The 20,488-nt window shown below is 44.8% G+C and overlaps 1 protein-coding gene across 9 annotated transcripts in view; it reads right to left on the bottom strand.

Moving 5' to 3' along the window:
• PRKAG2 (protein kinase AMP-activated non-catalytic subunit gamma 2) overlaps positions 1 to 20,488 on the bottom strand; it is a 317,328-nt gene that overhangs the window by 37,453 nt on the left and 259,387 nt on the right. For 6 of the 9 annotated variants that reach the window (XM_031665008.1, XM_031665011.1, XM_031665010.1 and 3 more), the window contains one exon: positions 4,172 to 4,280. In XM_031665008.1, coding sequence (XP_031520868.1) covers positions 4,172 to 4,280 — 109 coding nt within the window. The remainder of the gene's footprint in view (positions 1 to 4,171; positions 4,281 to 20,488) is intronic. The other 3 variants (XM_031665009.1, XM_009204262.4, XM_017957355.3) reach the window with 3 other exon arrangements.

Raw genomic sequence — 20,488 nt, 5'->3', positions numbered from 1 at the left:
GGACCTACAGCCCCTGCCTGGGCACATACTCCTTTCTCTATACCAATCTACAAGGACCCCCAGACAGAGTCTGCTTTACCTGGCAACAGGACACTTTCACCCACGTGTCTCAAGGCTGCAGCACCCCCGCTCTGTACCTTATTATGGTCTGCAGAGAAGCTGGCCATCTTCACACTGCACATTGACACACTGGCCCATGCGCTGATGGCAGTGTGGGCTGGACTGGACAGGCAGGAAGTAGCAGAGCTCTAGGTGCCTCTGTGAGATATGTGCAGGGCACAGCGTGAGGGACAGACCCCAAAGAACCAGCGGTCTCACACCCCAGAATGGCCTGAAACACTGGAGACACCCCTCCAATGACAGCTTCAAGTTGTCACTCCACCTGCCACTACAACCACCAGGCAGGTGTTTTGGAGGCAACGTGCACCACATGTGTGTGTGCTACTCTGACACAGGTACTGAGTGACACTAAAAGCTGTTTTCAGAGAGGCCTGGGGCAAGATCAGGCATGTGGCAAGTCCAGGTTGCTCTTCTGTGTAGCCTTAGGATCCAGCAGGGTTGATATCAGGGATGCTGTAGGAAGCCTCCACCAAAAGGAAATTTACAGAGTAGACATTGAGGGTTTTGAGGGAAGATTAACTCCAAAACAACCATGTCTTCTCCTGCAGATGACTTTCGCTGGGAAACAGTTCTGGCTGATTGCGCCAGGCCCTTGCAGAGACTGAACAAGCTAGCCATGAGACGCAGAGACCATGCAACCTGAGCTCCCCATCGCAAACAAGGAACTACCTGGCCCTCCAGGCCGAATGCTGAGTGTGCACAGCAACCCTCTCTCGCCAGGCAGAGACGGGGCTTGCCCAGGCCTGTGAAGCACACGGATGCTGCACGGGTACATGATGCAGCTGCTCTGCCACTGGTGCCTCCCCTACCTCGATCCACACCCAGACTCGGGGGAGCTCCTTATGAGCCACTGACTGACGGAGAAAAAGCTGGGCTTGGTTTACAGGTGCTTCTCCTGCTGGGCTGGCCGCTGCTGGCACTGCAGAGTGTGGCTCTTGAGGACAGTGGGGATTACATCTCCCAGCAGGCAGACCTCCCAGCTGGACATCTGATTTCCACTTTATCAGGACTGAGATGGCCAGGACATATCTACACGGATCCCCAGGGTGATTCCAGTATTAAACCAGGGGAATCTCATGGAACCCAACCGCAGGGAGTCCAGTCGGCCTCTCAAGAGACTGAAGATGGAAACAGAAAAGCCAAGCCCAAGACTGCTCGTCCCCACTCATTCTGGCGGCACACCCTCCCATTCTGCTCTCCTCTCGTGGGCTCTGTTCTACTCCTGTCTGTACACACTCTTTCAGCTTCCCTGCAAGTGGCTCGCCTTGGTCCCCAGAGCAGTTATGGCTCTGAGGATGTTGTACCCTCAGAGTAACGTGGTCATTTTGAGTGCTGTTCTGCAGCTTACTTTTTTTTTTCCTAATAAATGAATATACTCTTGACAAACATTCTCTCCAGTATGCAGCATTCTGTTATATGCCTATGCAAGGATTTATTTAATCTCTTAGGTTGTTTTGGGTACGCCGCTATTTTCTGTTTGCTTTCTTAGCTCTTGAGGGTGTGTCAATAACTATTACTGCAGCCTGTGTCTAGAAAATACTCAAATCACCCCCTTGCAAATACATCTTTTACTCTGACTTAACCAATGCCAAACAACTTTCTCCCCCTATTTCCATGGTAATGCATCTCAGCTCCTCTCAAACTCAGAGCCTCACAGGATAAACGGCTTCCCGGAGATGATGCTCACAGCTCCTGTTAATTAGGAAAGTGATATTTACTGGATCGGTGACCTTGGACATCCATAAGGTATCGCATTTTTCATGTATTACTCATTCGATTTTCTTTAGGGTTTAGCCAAAATGAGTAATACGTGGAAAGCTGGGTAAAAGTCAAACCAGCTGTTACTTGTTACTGTCATTTTTTGAGAGTCTTGCTTTGTTGGAGTCTCACTCTGTCATCCAGGCTGGAGTGCTGTGGCACGATCTCGGCTCACTGCAGCCTCCGCCTCCTGGGTTGAAGCGATCCTCCCGCCTCAGCCTCCTGAGTAGCTGGGACTACAGGTGCCTGCCACCACACCCAGCTAATAATTTTAATTTTTGTATTCTTAGTAGAGATGGGGTTTCACCATGTTGGCCAGGGTGATCTTGAACTCCTAACCTCAAGTGCTCTGCCCGCCTCGGCCTCCCAAAGTGCTGGGATTACAGGTGTGAGCCACTGTGTCCGGCCTACTGTCACTTATTTTTATGTTGGTAGAAATGCCGGTGGTCAGAAGATCTGGTATTTTACAAAGTAAACCTCCTGGGGGATGGGGGTGAGGCTGAAATAGGCTGAGCCAGTAGTTCCTTTATCTTGGGAATTCAGAACTTCTTGTTATTTTGTTATTGAAACACGTGGTCACAGTTCTCGAGATGGCATCTCTTAAAACGACTGCCTACCATTTTCCCTACTATAAGATTGTATTTGCATGCTTTCCTCTTTGTGTCAAATAATCAGAGAATCTTAGGGTTTTAAAAGTGGCTCTGAAGGTCACCTGGTCCAAAGTGAACTCAGCAAAGACAAAGGATATAAAGCCAATTTGCAAAAATCAATTGTATTTCCATATGTTAACGAGAAACAATTGGAAAATGAAATTAAACGAAAGCAACATCATTTTTGGTCATCCTGTAAGTCCTGGGTGGCAGGCACAGAATACACGTAAGGGGCTCCAAGAACCCGGGGAGCCCTCTGAGGATGCATGGCAGGTGTGGGGCGTGGGAGCAGAAGCAGGCCACACCTGGGGGTTCCTGGGGAGGTCTAAAGGGTCTGGTGGAGCAGGAAGAGCCTGGGAGGATCACCTAAGGCAGGGCTATGGGAGGGGTTGGACACGCTCCAGGGCACCTTTCAGCCGGAGCTCCCGAGGGCTCAGGCTGAGGCCGCCCTTGCAGGGCCCTGGCTGGGTGTCTTCCCCTGCCCTGCTCTTCCTCTGATCCCTTCATGCTTCCTCCTGGAAGTGCATCCTTCATAAACCACTTGCCCATGAACTCTTGGTTTAGCATTTACTTCTGAGGAACTCGACTGAGGACAATCCTACTTGGAAAATATTTATATAGAAACAATACACTAAATGTATATGCACAGATATGTGGGTAGACACACATTTGATTACATGGAATGTAGTTTGATCACTGTATTGAGTGTAATATTTAGGACTTTTCGTATGTGATTATAAGTTACATTGATATAAAGTAAATTGCAACAAGCATAATTTTAATACCAAAATGTTAAGATTCAAATGTTCTGTGAAAAGAGATTGGTAAGGTTCTTCTCTCAAGAGATTGCCCATTTTAGTGATTGTATTCTTTTTCACCATTATTATTTCAAATTTATGTATCATATGTTCAACTAAATAACTAAGAAAGACCATGAGGATATACTGAGTGAGGCTATACAGTTTAATAATGAACAGCTTAGGTTCTAACACACATTAGACAGCCCTGTGTTCAAAACCCCATCTTGTACTAGCTCTGTGGATTAGATCCTTAAATTCCACAACAACAACTTGTGGACTAAGCTTGCTTGCTTTCTGTTTTTTTTTTTTTTTTGAGATGGAGTCTCGCTCTGTTGTCAGGCTGGAGTGCAGTGGCATAATCTTGGCTCATTGCAACCTCTGCCTCCCGGGTTCAAGCGATTCTCCTGCCTCAGGGTCCTGAGTAGCTGGGACTACAGGCATGCACCACCGCACCCGGTTAATTTTGTATTTTTAGTAGAGATGGGGTTTCATCACGTTAGCCAGGCTGGTCTCCAACTCCTGACCCTCAGGTAATCTGCCAGCCTTGGCCTCCCAAAGTGCTGGGATTACAGGCGTGAGCCATTGCACCTGGCCAAAGCTTTCTGACTTAAGTTCTTAAACTCTATAATTTGAGCTTCCCTGTCTTCAGGAAGAAGACAGTAATAGCACATTTCTTATAAGGTTGCCACAGATGTTAAGAATTCAGATAAAACCTCTGCACAGTGCCTGATAGTGCAAAGGACTCAATAAACGTTTGCTGGCATTGCTGGTTTTAAATGACTGCATAAAGCAGTAGCCATCCAAAAGTGAAACAAAAAATTCATGAAAACTGAGTACACTTACTTGTAATGTAGTATCAAAGACGACAAGCTTTGAACTGGTTGGAACGATGTCATAACACTTGTGTGACCTCATGAATCGCATGTAAACACCACTTTCTGAGTCTTCTGCTATAAGAAAAAAAGGCAAAACATCAGTAACAATAAAGAACACCCTCAATCGGATGAAGAGCATATACATAAACCTATCACTAACAGACTTCATGGTAAAATACGAAATGTTTTCCCAGTATGACTCAAGGGCCAGGCAAGGATGCTCACTCTCACTAATTCTATGAACGCTGTACTGGAGGTCCCAGATGGGGCAATAAGGCAAGAGAAAAAAATGAAAGGCATACACGTTGAAAAGGAAAAAGCAAAACTGTCTTTACTTGCACACTGTATGATTTTCTATATAGGAAATACCAAAGAATCTAGAAAAAGTTCCTAGATTTAAAAAGAATGAGTTTAGCAGGGTCACAGATTTAAATACGGGGTTAATAAAACAAAGACAAAGCTAATCGAATGGGGAAAAGTTGGAAGCTTTCCCTTCAAGATCTGGAACAAGGCCGGGTGCGGTGGCTCACACCTGTAATCCCAGAACTTTGGGAGGCTGAGGTGGAAGGGTCGCTTGAGCCCAGGAGTTCGAGACCAGCCTGGGTGGCATAGCAAGACCCAGTTTCTACAAAAATAATAAAATAAAATAAAAATAAAAATAAAGGGGGAAAAAAAAAGACCAGGAACAAGACAAAAATGCCTGCTCTTGCTACTCTGTTCAACGTAGTACTGGAAGTCCTTGTCAGAGCAGTCAGGCAAGGCAAAGAAATAAAAGGCATCCAAATATGGAAACAAGGAAGTTAAACTGTCCCTGTTTGCAGATGACATAATCTTATATATGGAAAACCCTAATGACTCCATCAAGAAACTGTCAAAACTAATAAATTTGGTAAAGTTACGAGATATAAACTCAACATAAAAAATCAGTAGCATTTCTATACACTAATAGACAACTATCTGAAATAGAAATTTTTAAAAATCCCATTTATAATAGCTACAAAAAAAAAATACTCAGGATTTAATTTAACCCCGGAGGTGAAAGATCTCTACAGTGAAAACTATAAAACACTGATGAAAGAACTGAAGCAGGCCAGGTGTGGTGGCACATGCCTGTAATCGTAGCACTTTGGGAGGCTGAGGTGGGCAGATCACCTGAGATCAGGAGTTTGAGACCAGCCTGGCCAACATGGAGAAACCCTGTCTCTACTAAAAATACAAAAATTAGCTGGGCGTGGTGGCACGGGCCTGTAATCCCAGCTTCTCAGGAGGCTGAGGCACGAGAATTGCTTGAATCTGGGAGGCAGAGGTTGTAGTGAGCTGAGATTGTGGCACTGTACTCCAACTTGGGTTACAAAGTGAGACTGTCAAAAAATAAAGGAAGAATTGAAGAAGACACAAATAAATGGGAAGATATCTTGTGTTCATGGATTGGAAGAATATTGTTAAAATGACCATACACCCACTATGATCTACAGATTCAACACAATGCCTATCAAAATACCAATTCTTCTCAGGACAAGAAAAAAAAAATCCTAATATTTGTATAGAACCACAAAAGACCCCAAATAGCCAAAGGAATTTTGAGCAAAAAGAACAAAGGTGAAGATATCACACTACCTGACTTCGAAATATACTACAAAGCTACAATAACCAAAACAGCATGATGCTGGCATAAAAACAGACACACAGACAAAGAGAATCAGAAAGCCCAGAAATAAATCCACACATTACAGTCAAATGATTTTTGACAAAGGTTCCAAGAATACACGCTGGGCAAAGCGTGGTCTCTTCCATAAATGGTGCTGGGAAACTTAGATATCTACATGCAGAAAAATGAAGCTGGACTCCTGTCTCTCATCAGATACAAAAATCAACGGAAAATAGATTAAAGATTAAAAAATCTATGACCCAAACTATGAAACTACTAGAAGAAAACAGGGGAAATGCTTCATGACTTCGGTCTGGGCAAGTATTTTATGGATAAAACTTCAAAGGCACATGGAACAAAAGCAAAAATGAACAAATGGGATTATATCAAACTAAAAAGCTTCTATCCTGCAAAGGAAATAATCAACAGAGTGAAGAGACAACCTACAGAATGAGAGAAAATATTGGCAAACTATACATCTGATAAAGAGTTAATATCCAAAATAGATTAGGAATTCAAACAACTCAACAGCAGGAAAACAACAACAACAACAAAAAAACAAATAATCTGATTAAAAAATGGGCAAAAGAACTGAATACACATTTCTCAAAGAAGACATAGAAATGGTCAATGGGTATATGAAAAAATGTCCACCATCGCTAGTCACTGGAGAAATGCAAATCAAAACCACAATGAGATATCACCTCACTCCAGTTAGAATGGCTATAATAAACAAAACAAACAAAAGATGAGTGTTGCTGAGGATATGGAGAAAACGAAGCCCCCCCCCCCCTTTTTTTTGAACTATTGGTGGGAATGAAATATAAATTAGTATAGCTATTATAGAAAACAGTACAGAGGTTCCTCAAAAAAATAAAAATAGAATTACCCCATGATCCAGCAATCCCACTACTGGGCATACCCAAAGGAAATGAAATCAGAGTGTTAATGACACATCTGCACTGCCATGTTGAGTGCAGCACTATTCACAACAGTCAAGACATGGAATCCACCTAAGTGTCGCCAAAAGATGAACGGATAAAGAAATGTGGTACCCACGCACAACAGAGTACTATTCAACCATAAAAAAGAATGAAATCCTGACATCTGTGACCACAGGATGAACCTAGAGGACACTGTGCTACATGAAATAAACCAGGCATGGAAAGGCAAATACCATCTCATTCGTCTGTGGAATCTAAACAAGTTGATCTCACAGGAGTAGAAAGTAGAGAGTGGTTACCAGAGGCTGGGGAGGGAACAGGGTGGTGGTATGAGAGGTTGGTCAGTTACAGTCAGACAGGAGGAATGCATTCTGGTGTTCTATTGCACAGTGTGGTGACTACAGTTAACAATAACGTATTGTATATTTCAAAATAGCTAGAAGGGAGGATTTTGAATGTTCCTGCCACAAATGATACATGTTTTAGGTGACAGATACACTAATTATCCTGATTTTATCAGTACACAATATATACATATATTAAAACATCAAACTGTATCCCATAAATATGTACAACTATGTGTCAACAAAAAATTTAAAAAACTGAAAAAAGTACAATAAAGCAAATGCAAATAGAAAAAAAGGCTACTATATTTGTATCTACTAACTCATTGTTAGCAGACAGAAATTTAAAAAAATTTTAAAGGTATTAATTACATAAATGCTGTATGGAAACACGGACCTACACAGGGAACACAGAGCACTGAAAATGGTAACGATGTGGACAAATATATAAATGCTTTCAAAAATTATTTAAATCTCTCTAAAAGTTAATTGGCAATTTATTTTTTATTTTTATTTTTTTTAAGATGGAGTTTAGCTCTTGTCACCTAAGCTGGAGTGCAGTGGCTCAATCTTGGCTGACTGTAACCTCCGCCTCCAAGGTTCAAGCGATTCTCCTGCCTCAGCCTCCTGAGTAGCTGGGATTACAGGTGCGTGCCACCACGCCTGGCTAATATTTGTATTTTTAGTAGAGATGGGGTTTCACCGTGTTGGCCAGGCTGGTCTTGAACTCCTGACCTCAGGTGGTCTGTATGGCTCGGCCTCCCAAAGTGCTGGGATTACAGGCTTGAGGCACCGCACCTGGCCCTAACAGACAATTTAAACAAAAATAATGACAGTGTATTGTGGGGTTGATAGCACGCTGATAAGGAAAAGGCAACACTGTCCAACCGATCATGGAAATGTAGGAGTCATCCTTGCCATTGTCCTCTTGTCACCCTAACCAATTTATCACGATCCCTTGATTTTACACCCCAGATCCCTCCAATCCACTCATTTCTCTGCCTCCATGGCCACCCCCCTAGATATCCTAACTTCCTCATCAATCCTTCTGCCCCCGTATCTTCACAGCTGTCCACACTGCATCCAGGAAGATTTTGCCAGATGCAAATATAATCTAATCCAGCTGCTTTAGAATAAAGGCAAAACCCCTGAAGTCACCTACAACAGCAGTCCTTAGGACTGGTTTTGTGGAAGACAATTTTTCCACGGGGGTTGGTAGTGGGTGGTTTCAGGATGAAACTGTTCCACCTCAGATCATCAGGCACCAGATTCTCATCAGGAGCACACAACCTAGATCCCTCATGGGAACAGTTCGCAACCGGGTTTAGGCTCCTATGAGACACTAAAGCTGTCCCTGATCTGAGAGGATGCACAGCTCAGGCCATAATGCTGGCTCACCCACCCCTCGCCTCCGGCTGTGCAGCCCATTTCCTAACAGGCCAGGGAAGAGTACTGGTTCATGGCCCCAGGATTGGGGACCCCTGACCTATAAGACCTGGGAGGCCTGGCCCCCCCAACCTCCCTGCCTCTTGAACTAAACACCACCGCTTTGTATTTTCTCCAACCCCTATTTTTTTTTTCTAGTCCTCCTCCTCTGCTGTCTCTTCCACAAGGCCTGACACTACTGCCTCCTCTGTCTGAAATACTTTCTCCATCTCTTTGTGGCCCAGTGAACTCCTTCATTAGACCTTGGCCCAAGGATATGACTGGTGAGTCATGGAACCTGAATTTGAACTTGAAGCCTCTGGATTCCAAAGCTATGTTCTTAGCCAAGCTGATCCCCCTCCTTCCCTCGGCCTGCCATGACCGCTTTCCCTGTTCTGCCGAAATCCTTCCCTATCTTCACAGGTCAGTTCAAATTATACCATCTGCAAGAGACATCTTTGACAGCTCCATTCAGCCCACACCGATCTGTGCATTTTAGGAAGATCTGAACTACTTGGGAAATATCTGAGAAGAAGAAATTGTAGTGTATGAGCTAATTAGCAAAACAAGTGCTAAACAAGTCATACTACCCAAGCTCCTTGGCTGTGGAAAGGAGCCCTACAATTCTGTGTATTTCCTACTGTGGACATCCATGCAGCTGGTTTGCCAATTTCATGACAAATGATGTGGACCACTCCCAAGTCTATTTTCATTCGGACCTCTCTTTGGGATATCACAATTTATAATGTAGAGTTTTGTCACTGCAACTGCCTCCTGCATATTTCCCTCTCAAATGCCTCCCTCCTGATGTGGAATAAAGTCCAGATGCCTCCGTGTTTTGTTTATGAATCTCCACGTCTGGCTTCTCCGCAGCCTTATTTCCCACCTCCTGGTTTCATGTCTAGGCAAACGGGCTCCCTCTCAGTCTCCTGTAGCCTTTGACCTCTCCCCTGTTCACTCATGTTACCTTAAACATCCTCCTCCTTGACTTTTCCTTGTTCAATTTCAATCCAGCCTCAACTGACATCTTTTCTCACAAAAGAAGTGAACATCTGAGTGCTCATTATGGACCAGGTACCGCAATAAATCACCTCACTTAACTGATGTAACAACCTAAAGGAATACGGCTTCATGTTTTTTATTTTACCTCTGAGGAAACTGAGGCTAGGACAAGCTGTGTCACAAGGCCCAAATCAGACGGTGAAGAAGTGACCCAAGCGGGATTTGAAGCTCTGTCCCAGCCTCCAGTAGCTCCTTATTAAGCTCACTTTCCTGACTCAGTGGTGCACTCATCTGAGCGCACCTGGGGAGGACCTGTGTCCTGGGTCCTGTCCTGGGGTTACTCACAGGGGGACACAATGACCGGTTCTCCACCCTCAAAGCTTATGCATCAGCCCAGGGTGAGCACTGGATCACCTGAGATCACACAGGTGGGTCACCAGCCCTGACCTGGAAAGAGTAAGGAAATCTAAAATGACTTCTTCCCCTGAACGCTAATGGCATCGTGCTTCTGTCTCATCAGTTATCGCCTTCTATCTCGTTAACAGTGACTGTGTATTTCTAATATTTTTTCCTTCCTGGGTGATAATTTATTTGAATGATCAGTATCTTACTCAAGTAATCCATAAATTAATTCAGTCTATAAATATTTATTGCATATTGTCTTAGTTTACATTCCTCCCAAAGCTGATCCCAAGACCAGGGAAAGTTAGGGGAGAAAAACTCAAAAGAAAGAGTGCCCAGTAAGCAGGTTACACCTTCATGACCCTGGAGTGAAGCTACGAGGGACGATGCTCTGAGGCTGTACAGACCTCAGAGCTGTCTCAGGGGAGGACCCCTCCTGCCCTGCCTGGGTTCCAGGTAATTCCTGGGACATGACCCCTAGCATTTCTACCCACAAGCCCAGTTGCCAAAGAATGTCCTGGGGCACAGATGTTGAAATATGAGAACTTGGGTGTGACAGGATCCTGGTGAGGCACCCGCGGCATCCACTGTGCGAGAGGCGGGGATGCCACAGGGAAGACAACAACCACAACCCTTGTCCTCACAGACACTGCAAACCAATGGAGGGGACACTGACTGCCATCACATTGCCACCAGCACTACCAAGGACAAGCTCGGCGTTCGTGAATGAATAGCAGCGGCTGTCAGGGAGGGAACGGATGGACGGATGATTCCCATATTTCTCAAAACACTGATAGACTAGACAGTGAGGGCCCTGCTAAAGAAAGGCCTGAAACAGCAAGCTCTCATCAGAGCGGCGCAAACAGCTCTGGTCTGGGTCCGCCATCGCCGCTAAGGATGACGCGCCTCACGCAGCCGCATGCGCAGTCTCCTCATGCCTACTGAGTGCGGGATTTGTGCAATACAAAAACCAAAGATCAGGGCAGTCAAGCATACATTCAACCAGTATTTAAGTTACAAATTGCCTGCCAAATCTATCATCCTAAAATTCAAAAGCAAGAAATCAAGAGGGACGCTAAGTATAGTAAAATGTAACAAACCATCTCCCAGAAAGGAAACCTCTGAAGATATTTTGTTCATTAATTAAATCAAGAATTTTCATAAAAGAGGTACACATATTATAGACATATTATACATGTTATTACTATATGAATATGTGAAATAAAAATGGAAAATAAAACAGGGCAGGAATGTTCAAACTTACAGAATTTTTGAAAATTTAAGTTTAGTGTTAATCTAATTTTTAGTATATCATTTTAATGTATTGATTTCTCAATTATTTCAATTCACATTGTATTTTGAATAAATATATGTTCCAGAGTTACAAAAAAGTTGCAAAGCTGGAACAGTTCCTATATACTCCATATCAGGCTCCTCCAAGTTTATCATCTTACATTATTGATACGGTTTGGCTCTGTGTCCCCAACCAAATCTCATTTTGAATTGTAGTTCCCATAATCCCCACGTGCCAAGGGCAGGACCTAATGGGAGGTGATTGGATCACGAGGGCAGTTTCCTCCATGCTGTTCTTGTGATAGTGCCTGAGTTTTCAGATCTGAGGGCTTTATAAGGCCGTTTTCTCTGCCCTTGCTCTCTGTTACCTGCTCCACGAAAGACATGCCTCTTCCCGTTCCGCCATGATTGCAAGTTTCCTGAGGCCCCTCTAGCCATGCAGAACTGGGAGTCAATTAAACCTCTTTCCTTCACAAATTATCCACCCAGTCTCAGGTAGTCCATTTAAAGCAGTGTGAGAACTAACTAACACAGGGTTTTCCCAATCTTTGGGTTACGCAGTTTCGTTCTCATCATCACGTGGAGGAACACGCTCCATCCTCTTCACACACGGAGGGACACGCTCCATTCTCGACACACGCTCCGTCCTCACCACGCAGGGAGGGACACGCTCCGGCCCCACCACGCAGGAAGGGACACGCTCCGACCTCCTCACGCACGGAGGGACACGCTCCCACCTCATCACGCAGGAAGGGACACGCTCCGGCCGCAACACACGCGGAGGGACACGTCCGACCTCATCACACGCGGAGGCACACGCTCCTTCCTCATCTTCACAGGGAGGGACACACTCCATCCTCATCATCATATTGAGGGTACACATGCCTTCTCATCCCATCCTATCTAGGGTATCTAAAATCAACATTACTCATCACCTTAATCACCTAAGTGAAGTCATATTTGTCAGGTTTCTCCAAGTAGAGGTACTCTTTCTCTCCTTCTTTATGTACAGTAACCTTTTTAAGGTCACTAGGACCTCTCACTTAATGGCCAGGAGTTACGCGCTACCTCCTTGTTTAAAATAATTATGTACAGGAGAGTTATTTATTCATTTATCTGATCATTTATTCATGTCAGTGTAGATTCATGGATATTTATTTCAAACTCTGAGTGATAATCCAATCCTAGGTTAGCAGTGGTCAGAGGCTGTGCCCCAGCCAGTTAGGCACCCACCTGTGGCTGACAGACCTGTGGGTGGCTTGTGGAGCCATCTCCTAGTTAAGACAGTTTCCAAGCCTGCTGTGGCTTGGACTTTCTAGCAGGTCCTCCAGCACTGCCTTCACACACAGGCAGCCCCCTAATTGGCTGGGGAGCTGTGGGAGTGCGGCTTGGGGCTTCCTGCGTAGGCTTCCTCCGTCATCCAAGGAGGTGTGGAGAGCTGGGCTCTTGTGCCTGTCCTGCATGCACACAGCCTCCAGAGCAGCTGGAAGTGTGTTCCTCCATCATCAACATCTTGCATTAGCATGGTGCAGCAGTTACAGTTAACCAACCAAGAAAATAATAATGAATATTCGTGTCCAGGCACAGTGGCTCCCACCTGTAATTCCAACACTTTGGGAGGCCGAGGCAGGAGTCGTCCTTGAGGCTAGGAGTTTGAGACCAGCCTGGGCAACATAGTGAGACCCCATTTCTACAAAACATAAAAAAAATTAGCCAGGTGTGGTGGTGCACACCTATGGCCCCAGCCTACTCAGGAGGCTGAAGTGGGAGGGTCTCTTGAGCCAGGAGGCTAAGGCTGCAGTGAGCTGTGACTGTGCCACTGCCCTCCAGCCTGGGTGACAGAGCAAGACTCTGTCACACACACAGACACAAAATAAAACCAACAATGTATTAACAGAAGTCTCCACATTATTCAGATTTCCTTATTTTTTCCTTAATGTCCTGTGTCTGTCCCAGGATCCTGTCCAGGATTCCACATGATGGTTGGGAGCATCTCCTTGGGCTCCTCCTGGCTGCCATGGTTTCTCAGACTGTCCTTGTTGTGATGGCCTTGGAAGCTCTGAAGTTCTGATCAGGCACTTTGGAGGATGCCCATTGGCTGGAAGAGGTCTCATGCTTTTCTCAAGATTAGAACCTCTGTAACTGGGTTCCAGGTTTGGGGAAGGATCTACAACATTTTTAAAAAATATAAAGCACTTGACTAAAGTAAAATTCATTCATTAATTTATTTATTTTGGAGACAGGGTCTCGCTCTGTCACCCAGGCTGGAGTGCAGTGGCACAATCTCAGCTCATTGCAACTTCTATCTCCCGGGTTCAAGCAATTCTTGTTCCTTAGCCTCCCGAGTAGCCGGGATTATAGGCGTGGGAAACCAAGCCTGGCTAATCTTTGTATTTTTAGTAGAGACAGGCTTTCACCATGTTGGCCAGGCTGGTCTCAAACTCCTGACCTCAAGTGATCTGCCTGCCTCAGCCTCCCAAAGTGCTGGGATTACAGGTGTGAGCCACCACACCCAGCTGTAAAATGTTAAATATTTAAATTGTAATAAATCCTCTTTGAATGTCTAAAACTAGTTAAAACTAATTTAAAAAACAAATAAAAATAAAATTTATAATAAAATTTCTTTAAAAAGATGTTTTACCATTAAATTTTATGACTGGGTGCAGTGGCTCACGCCTGTAATCCCAGCACTTTGGGAGGCCAAGGTGGGTGGCCTGCTTGAGAAGCCAGGAGTTTGAGACCATCTTGGGCAACATGGCGAAACCCTGTCTCTACTAAAAATACAAAAATTAGCTGGGCATAGTGGCGCACGCCTGTAATCCCAGCTACTTGGCAGGCTGAGGCACAAGAATTGCTTCAGGCCAGGCGCAGTGGCTCACGCCTGTAATCCCAGCACTTTGGGAGGCCAAGGTGGGTGGATCACAAGGTCATGAGATTGAAACCATCCTGGCCAACATGGTGAAACCCTCTGTCTACTAAAAATACAAAAATTAGCCGGGCATGGTAGCACACACCTGTAATCCCAGCTACTCGGGAAGCTGAGGCAGGAGAATCGCTTGAACCCTGGAGGCGAAAGTTGCGAGGTTACAGTGAGCTGAGATCATGCCACTGCACTCCAGCCTGGCGACAAAGTGAGACTCTGTCTCAAAAAAAAAAAAAAAAAGAATTGCTTCAAACCCAAGATGTGGAGGTTGCAGTAAGCTGAGATCGTGCCACTACACTCCAGCCTGGGGGACAGAACAGTACTCTGCCTCAGAAAAAGAAAAATAATAATTAATTTTAAATAGAGATGAAGTCTCACTATGTTGCTGGTCTCAAACTCCCAGGCTCAAGTGATCCACCTGCCTTGGCTTCCCAAACTGCTGGGATTACAGGCGTAAGCCACCTACAAATTATAATAAAATTTTTGTTTAGTGGGAATAAGGACAGATTATTACTAATGTAATAAAACAACATCAATCACAACAAAAGTATAAGCTTTTTAAGTTAGGAAAAGAAAGTAAAATATAAAATGTTCCTTTTTAATGTCGCTTTTCTACTTTTAGTATAAACTTTACGATTATAGGTGGCACCATCTGTGTTAGTTACATTATGGTGAAGTCTCACATTGTACTTGGAGGAAGAAATATATTGAAACAGAGTGAAAATGAGTGTAATTTGGAGTTACACAACAACAACAACAAAACCCACCCAAATTATTCAACAACAGGCTGTTTAAAATATATTATCAAAATTCCTTGGCCGGGTGCTGTGGCTCACGCCTGTAATCCCAGCATTTTGGGAGGCTGAGCTGGGTGGATCACCTGAGGTCAGGAATTCAAGACCAGCCTGGCCAACATGGTGAATCCCCATCTCTATTAAAAATACAAAAGTTAGCCAGGCATGGTGACGTGCGCCTGTAATCCCAGCTACCTGGGAGGCTGAGGCAGGAGAATGGCTGGAACCCGGGAGGCAGGGGCTGCAGTGAGCTGAGATACTACCACCGCACTCTAGTCTGTGCAACAGAGCAAGACTGTCTCAAAAAATAAATAAATAAAATAAAATATATTATCAAAATTCCTCAGAGGGCAAGAAGTTCCAACTCCATATTCAAAAGCTAACTGGGGTTAAGATATTAACACAATGCTCCCTTCTTGCTTTTGATATTTTCAGTGTTATAGGATAGAAGCATAATTACAGAGTATCACACTGGGACTTGAGTTACTGCTCTACAAAAGGAAGAAACCTGTTTGCGGACTGACTTTAAATCTTACTACTCTTTAAATAGATGCCAACCCAACATTATTATGCAAGGGTGTTGCTAAAGAATAATATCAATAAGTAGCAAGTTTATATTAAAGTGTTTAATTCATAAAGGTTAATAACAAACTTTTACAAATGCAACATCTAAGTTTAAATGCAAGTAATTATAAACACTAAATTGAAACATTGGAAGTATTTCTCCTATTAAAAACAAATCTGATTACATAATACGCTTGCTCAGTACCGTGGTTTTTTTGAGACAGAGTCTCACTCTGCCACCCAGGATGGAGTGCAGTGGTGCGATCATGGCTCACTGCAGCCTTGAACTCTTGGGCTCAACCAATCCCAGTAGCTGAGACTACAGATGCGTGCCATTACATCTGGCTAACGTATTTATTCTGTATTTTTTTTGTAGTGATGGGGTCTCACTATGTCATCCAGGCTGGTCTTGCACTTTTGGCCTCAAGCCTCAGCCTTCCAAAGCACTGTGGTTATAAGCATGAGTCACCGTGCCTGGCTGCTGGGGAACTTCTGACATGTCCTTCCTACCTACACAATATACCCTGTATCATTCAAGGTTCTAGAAATCGAACTCTAACCTACCTTTCTAGCCTCATCTCCTATCACATCCCCTAGGAATCTCATACTCTAGGATCATTTCAACATATCCTTTTCAAAGGAAGGGTTTGAACTGTGGGAAATCCAATTTTGAGAATGCGTTCCCCATGCTTCTGTTCTGTGCCTCTGCACACACTATTCTTTCTTCCTCAACAGTGCCTTCCCTGTTCTCCCATGGTCTCCTGCCATCCTGCTTGCCTTTCTGCAGAGGGCTGAACAGTGGCCCCCACAGAAAGACAGGTCCACTGGAAACGTCAGAATGAGACCTTATGTGCAATAAGGGTCTCTGCAGGTGTAACTAAGGTGAGGATCTGGAGATGAGGTTATCCTGGATTAGGGTGGGCCCTAAATCCAGTGACAAGTGTCCTTATAAGAGAGAGAGAAGATGCAGAGAGGCACAAAGGGGAGGGCCACGTGAAGACAGGTGGAGGCTGGGGCGACGCAGCGGTGAGCCAAGGATGCCAAGGACTGCTGGCAACAGCAGGAGCTGAGGGCAGCGTGGGGTGAATTCTCCCTCAACCTCTGGAAGGAACCACCCCTGCTGATGACTTACAGAATTCTGGCCTCCAGACTAGAAGGAAATAAACTTCTGTTGTCTAAGCCACCAAGTTGTGGCAGCCTGGGAAACTAATAGGCCTTCAAAGTTCAGTTCAGAGGCTACTTCCTCCCATAAAACCTTCCGTTTGAGCCCCTCAGGTTGGAATTAACTGCTCCAGTTTTGACATGCCTTAATGCTTTGTGAGTCACACACACCTTCTACTGAAGTTACAGGTCTGTTCTTCCCTTAGACATGCGCTCCTGGGGGCAGTGGATGTCCCTTGCTCTTCTCTATAATCCCAGGCCCCTGGAGGGTTCCTTGTAGATATTAGGCACGAGTAACGCCTGGTACCTTGTAAGTCACTGAAAGACGCACAGATCAAATTCGAGAGAGGCAAGTATGGATCTGAGACAACTATATTACGTTCCTGTCCTCAGAGAGGAAACGTCAGCAAATGAAGCACACGGGTTTAAAAGAACACTGGTGAATCTAGATTTAATAACCAGTAAAAACACAAAACAAAAAAAAACTTTATATACCTTTATAAGATTAAAGGATTAGACTTTTTTTTTTTTTTTTTAAGAGAAATAACGTACCTATGGAAGTGCCTCATGTGATTTTTTTCTCTTTCTTTTTTTTTTCTTTTCAAGATGGGGTCGCACACTATGTTGCCCCGGCTGGCCTCAAACTCCTCGGCTCACGGGATTCTCCCACCTCAGCCTCCCACATAGCTGGGACTATAGTCACACACCACTGCAATATTTGTTTTTAAGTGAAACAGCACTGATCTAAATAAAGCTTTAAAATGTTCGCAAGTATATTTTATATTGAAGCTATTTTCTAACTCTATTAGACAAAAAAATGCAGTTGAGTAAGATTGCAGAAGACCTTCAAATGTTCATTCAACCATACACGTTTTAAAAACACCTGCAAATACAGCAAACAACTGGACAAGTATGTTTCAGAGATAAGCACTACAGTCACCAATTACTTCTTCTGAAACCCATTTACATAGAATTTTAATTTTGAAAGAATTTGTAAAAAAAAAAAAAAAAATGTGTTGTAAGACGATGTGATTCTTCGGCCTTCTTGGCCTTAATTCTATGAAAATGGACAAGACAGACTATCACTAATCATTTATCAGTCAGGCAAAAATACTAAAGGATAATTTAACAGACAGATACCAGTATGAAATTCGTTTTACTTATACACCTTAATCAAACTAAGAGCAGGACAGTAGATGGGACAATGACTCAAAATGGATTTCAAGGTGTCCTATTTATAAAGATAACAACTGCTAAAAGAATCCACTACTAACCAGACAGTTACCATCAATCTGCCCGTCCCAGGTTCTCTCCCCACTGATACTGGAAACACCCACACAGTGAGGGAACTGGATGCCCTGAGAAGCAGAGCTTAAGGACTCACCTCCCACCCTCAAGTTCCACATTTCTTTTGGTCCAGTCCTGTAACTCTTGTTTAGTCTAAAAGGAGGCTCATCCCATCACTCCTGGGAATGGTTACTCCAATTTCAGAAGGGGTTGGCCTCAACTAGAAAGGGAAGCTTCCAATGCGAGAAGAAAAAAAGACCTAAGAAAACAGTCCATGCTTAGTGGTTCCGTGCCCACCATTCGGGGCTCCCTCGCCACACAATCTGGGTGACTGACTGCAGACACACCTCTCCTGTCATGAGCAGCCCGAACTTGCTGACCTAGTCCTATCACCTGTGTAGCTCGCTCTACCCCGGAGGCTGCCAGCGCCACCTTTATCTCCTGCTCCACATTTTAAAATGTCAACATACACAGGGACTGCTGCTCAATCTCCAGACTATAAAAACCTTAGTGTGGGTCACGTCTGTAATCCCAGCACTTTGGGAGGCTGAAGCGGGCGGATCACGAGGTCAGGAGATCAAGACCATCCTGGCTAACAAGATGAAACCCCGTCTCTACTAAAAATACAAAAACAAAATCAGCCGGGCGTGGTGGCGGACACCTGTAGTCCCAGCTACTCAGGAGGCTGAGACGGGAGAATGGCGTGAACCTGGGAGGTGGAGCTTGCAGTGAGCTGAGATTGCACCGCTGCACTCCAGCCTGGGCGACAGAGTGAGACCCTGTCTCCAAACAAACAAATAAACAAACAGACAGACATCTTAGTGTGGGCTGGGCGTGGTGGCTCACACCTGTAATCCCAGCACTTTGGGAGACCAAGGCAAGTGGATCACGAGGTCAAGAGATCAAGACCATCCTGACCAACATGGTGAAACCCCGTCTCAACTAAAAATACAAAAATTAGCTGGGAGTGGTGGCGTGCACCTGTAGTCCCAGCTACTCGGGAGGCTGGGGCAGGAGAATCGCTTGAACCCAGGAGGTGGAGCTTGCAGTGAGCCAATATCGCACCACTGCACTCCAGCCTGGGTGACAGAGAGAGACTCCATCTCAAAAACAAAAAACAAAACCTTAGTTAGCACATTACAAATATTTTTTCTTTTCTTTTCTTTTTTTTTTTTTGAGATGGAGTCTCGCTCTGTTGCCCAGGCTGCAGTGCAGTGGCTTGATCTTGGCTCACTGCAACCTCCATCTCCCAGGTTCAAATGATTCTCCTGCCTCAGCCTCCAGAGTAGCTGGGATTTCAGGTGCCCACCACCACGCCTGGCTAATTTTTGTATTTTTTTGGTAGAAATGGGGTTTCACCATGTTGGCCAGGCTGGTCTTGAACCTCTGACCTCAGGTGATCCGCTCACCTTGGCCTCCCAAAATGCTGGGATTACAGGCGTGAGCCACCACGCCCAGCCAATATTTTCAATTCAAAGTTGTGAAAATGGCCACAGGGACCTAAATAAGTCATTTTTTATATTCTCTGCTTTTAAGTCAAAAGAAGGAACAGAGAAGAGATGCCTGCAGGGTGGGAGCAGAGCACACTGGGGTCAGAATGCCAAGGAGGAGTTCCTCATCTGGAACCCACACACTGAGGGCAGGGGAGTGCTGATCAATGGTTACACCCCTCGGCATCTTCCTCTTTGTATTCTGTACCATGATGCGAAGATTTTGTCCACAGAACCACCTTCATTACTAAGCAATGCTTGCTGCAGTTTCAAAGGTGCTCAGATCCAGGGCAGTGCAGTGCTTGTCAGAGGCCGCCCTGTTCCAGGATCTATTCCTCAGCTTCATGCTTAATTTTGTAACCATCAGTCTTCCAGGGACTTGGTGATTCAAGCTAAATAAATCAGTAGGTGATAAGGAAACTGCAATATCAATTAAATGGTACAGAGATGGATGGAGGCCAGGTTACTGAGCACAGACAGAAAAAGGAATGATCTGATCCACGAGTGAGGCATGGATCCTGCAGAGTGAAGCCCACCCCATCCCACGAGGACAAGCGGTGGGAACTGCAGGGAAGGCTGGCAACACAACAGCTTTCTTAGAAGAGACACTGGCGCACTTATGTGGGGTGGTCTAGATCTCACACTCATCATCTCCGATGACATTAAGATGGCAAAAATCAGTCTTGGGCCAGGCACGGTGGCCCATACCTATAATCCCAGCACTTTGGGAGGACGAGGTGGGCAGATCACTTGAAGTCAGGAGTTTGAGACCAGACTGGCCAACACGAAACCTCAGCTCAAATACAAAAATTAGCTGGGCGTCGGGGTGTACACCTGTGATCCCAGTTACTTGAGAGGCTGAGTCTTGAGAATGTCTTGAACCTGGGAGGCGAAGGACGCAGTGAGCCGAGGTCATGCCACCGCACTCCAGCCTGGATGACAGAGTGAGTCTCTGTCAGCACCAATGTTTTACTCCCTTCAGCACTTTCTGTGCTCCCTTTTGTGGGA

Source organism: Papio anubis, chromosome 4, assembly GCF_008728515.1.
Source record: "Papio anubis isolate 15944 chromosome 4, Panubis1.0, whole genome shotgun sequence".
Lineage (NCBI taxonomy): Eukaryota > Metazoa > Chordata > Mammalia > Primates > Cercopithecidae > Papio > Papio anubis.
Note: the sequence above shows the minus strand (reverse complement) of the source record. Positions and strands in the feature narration are given on the sequence as shown.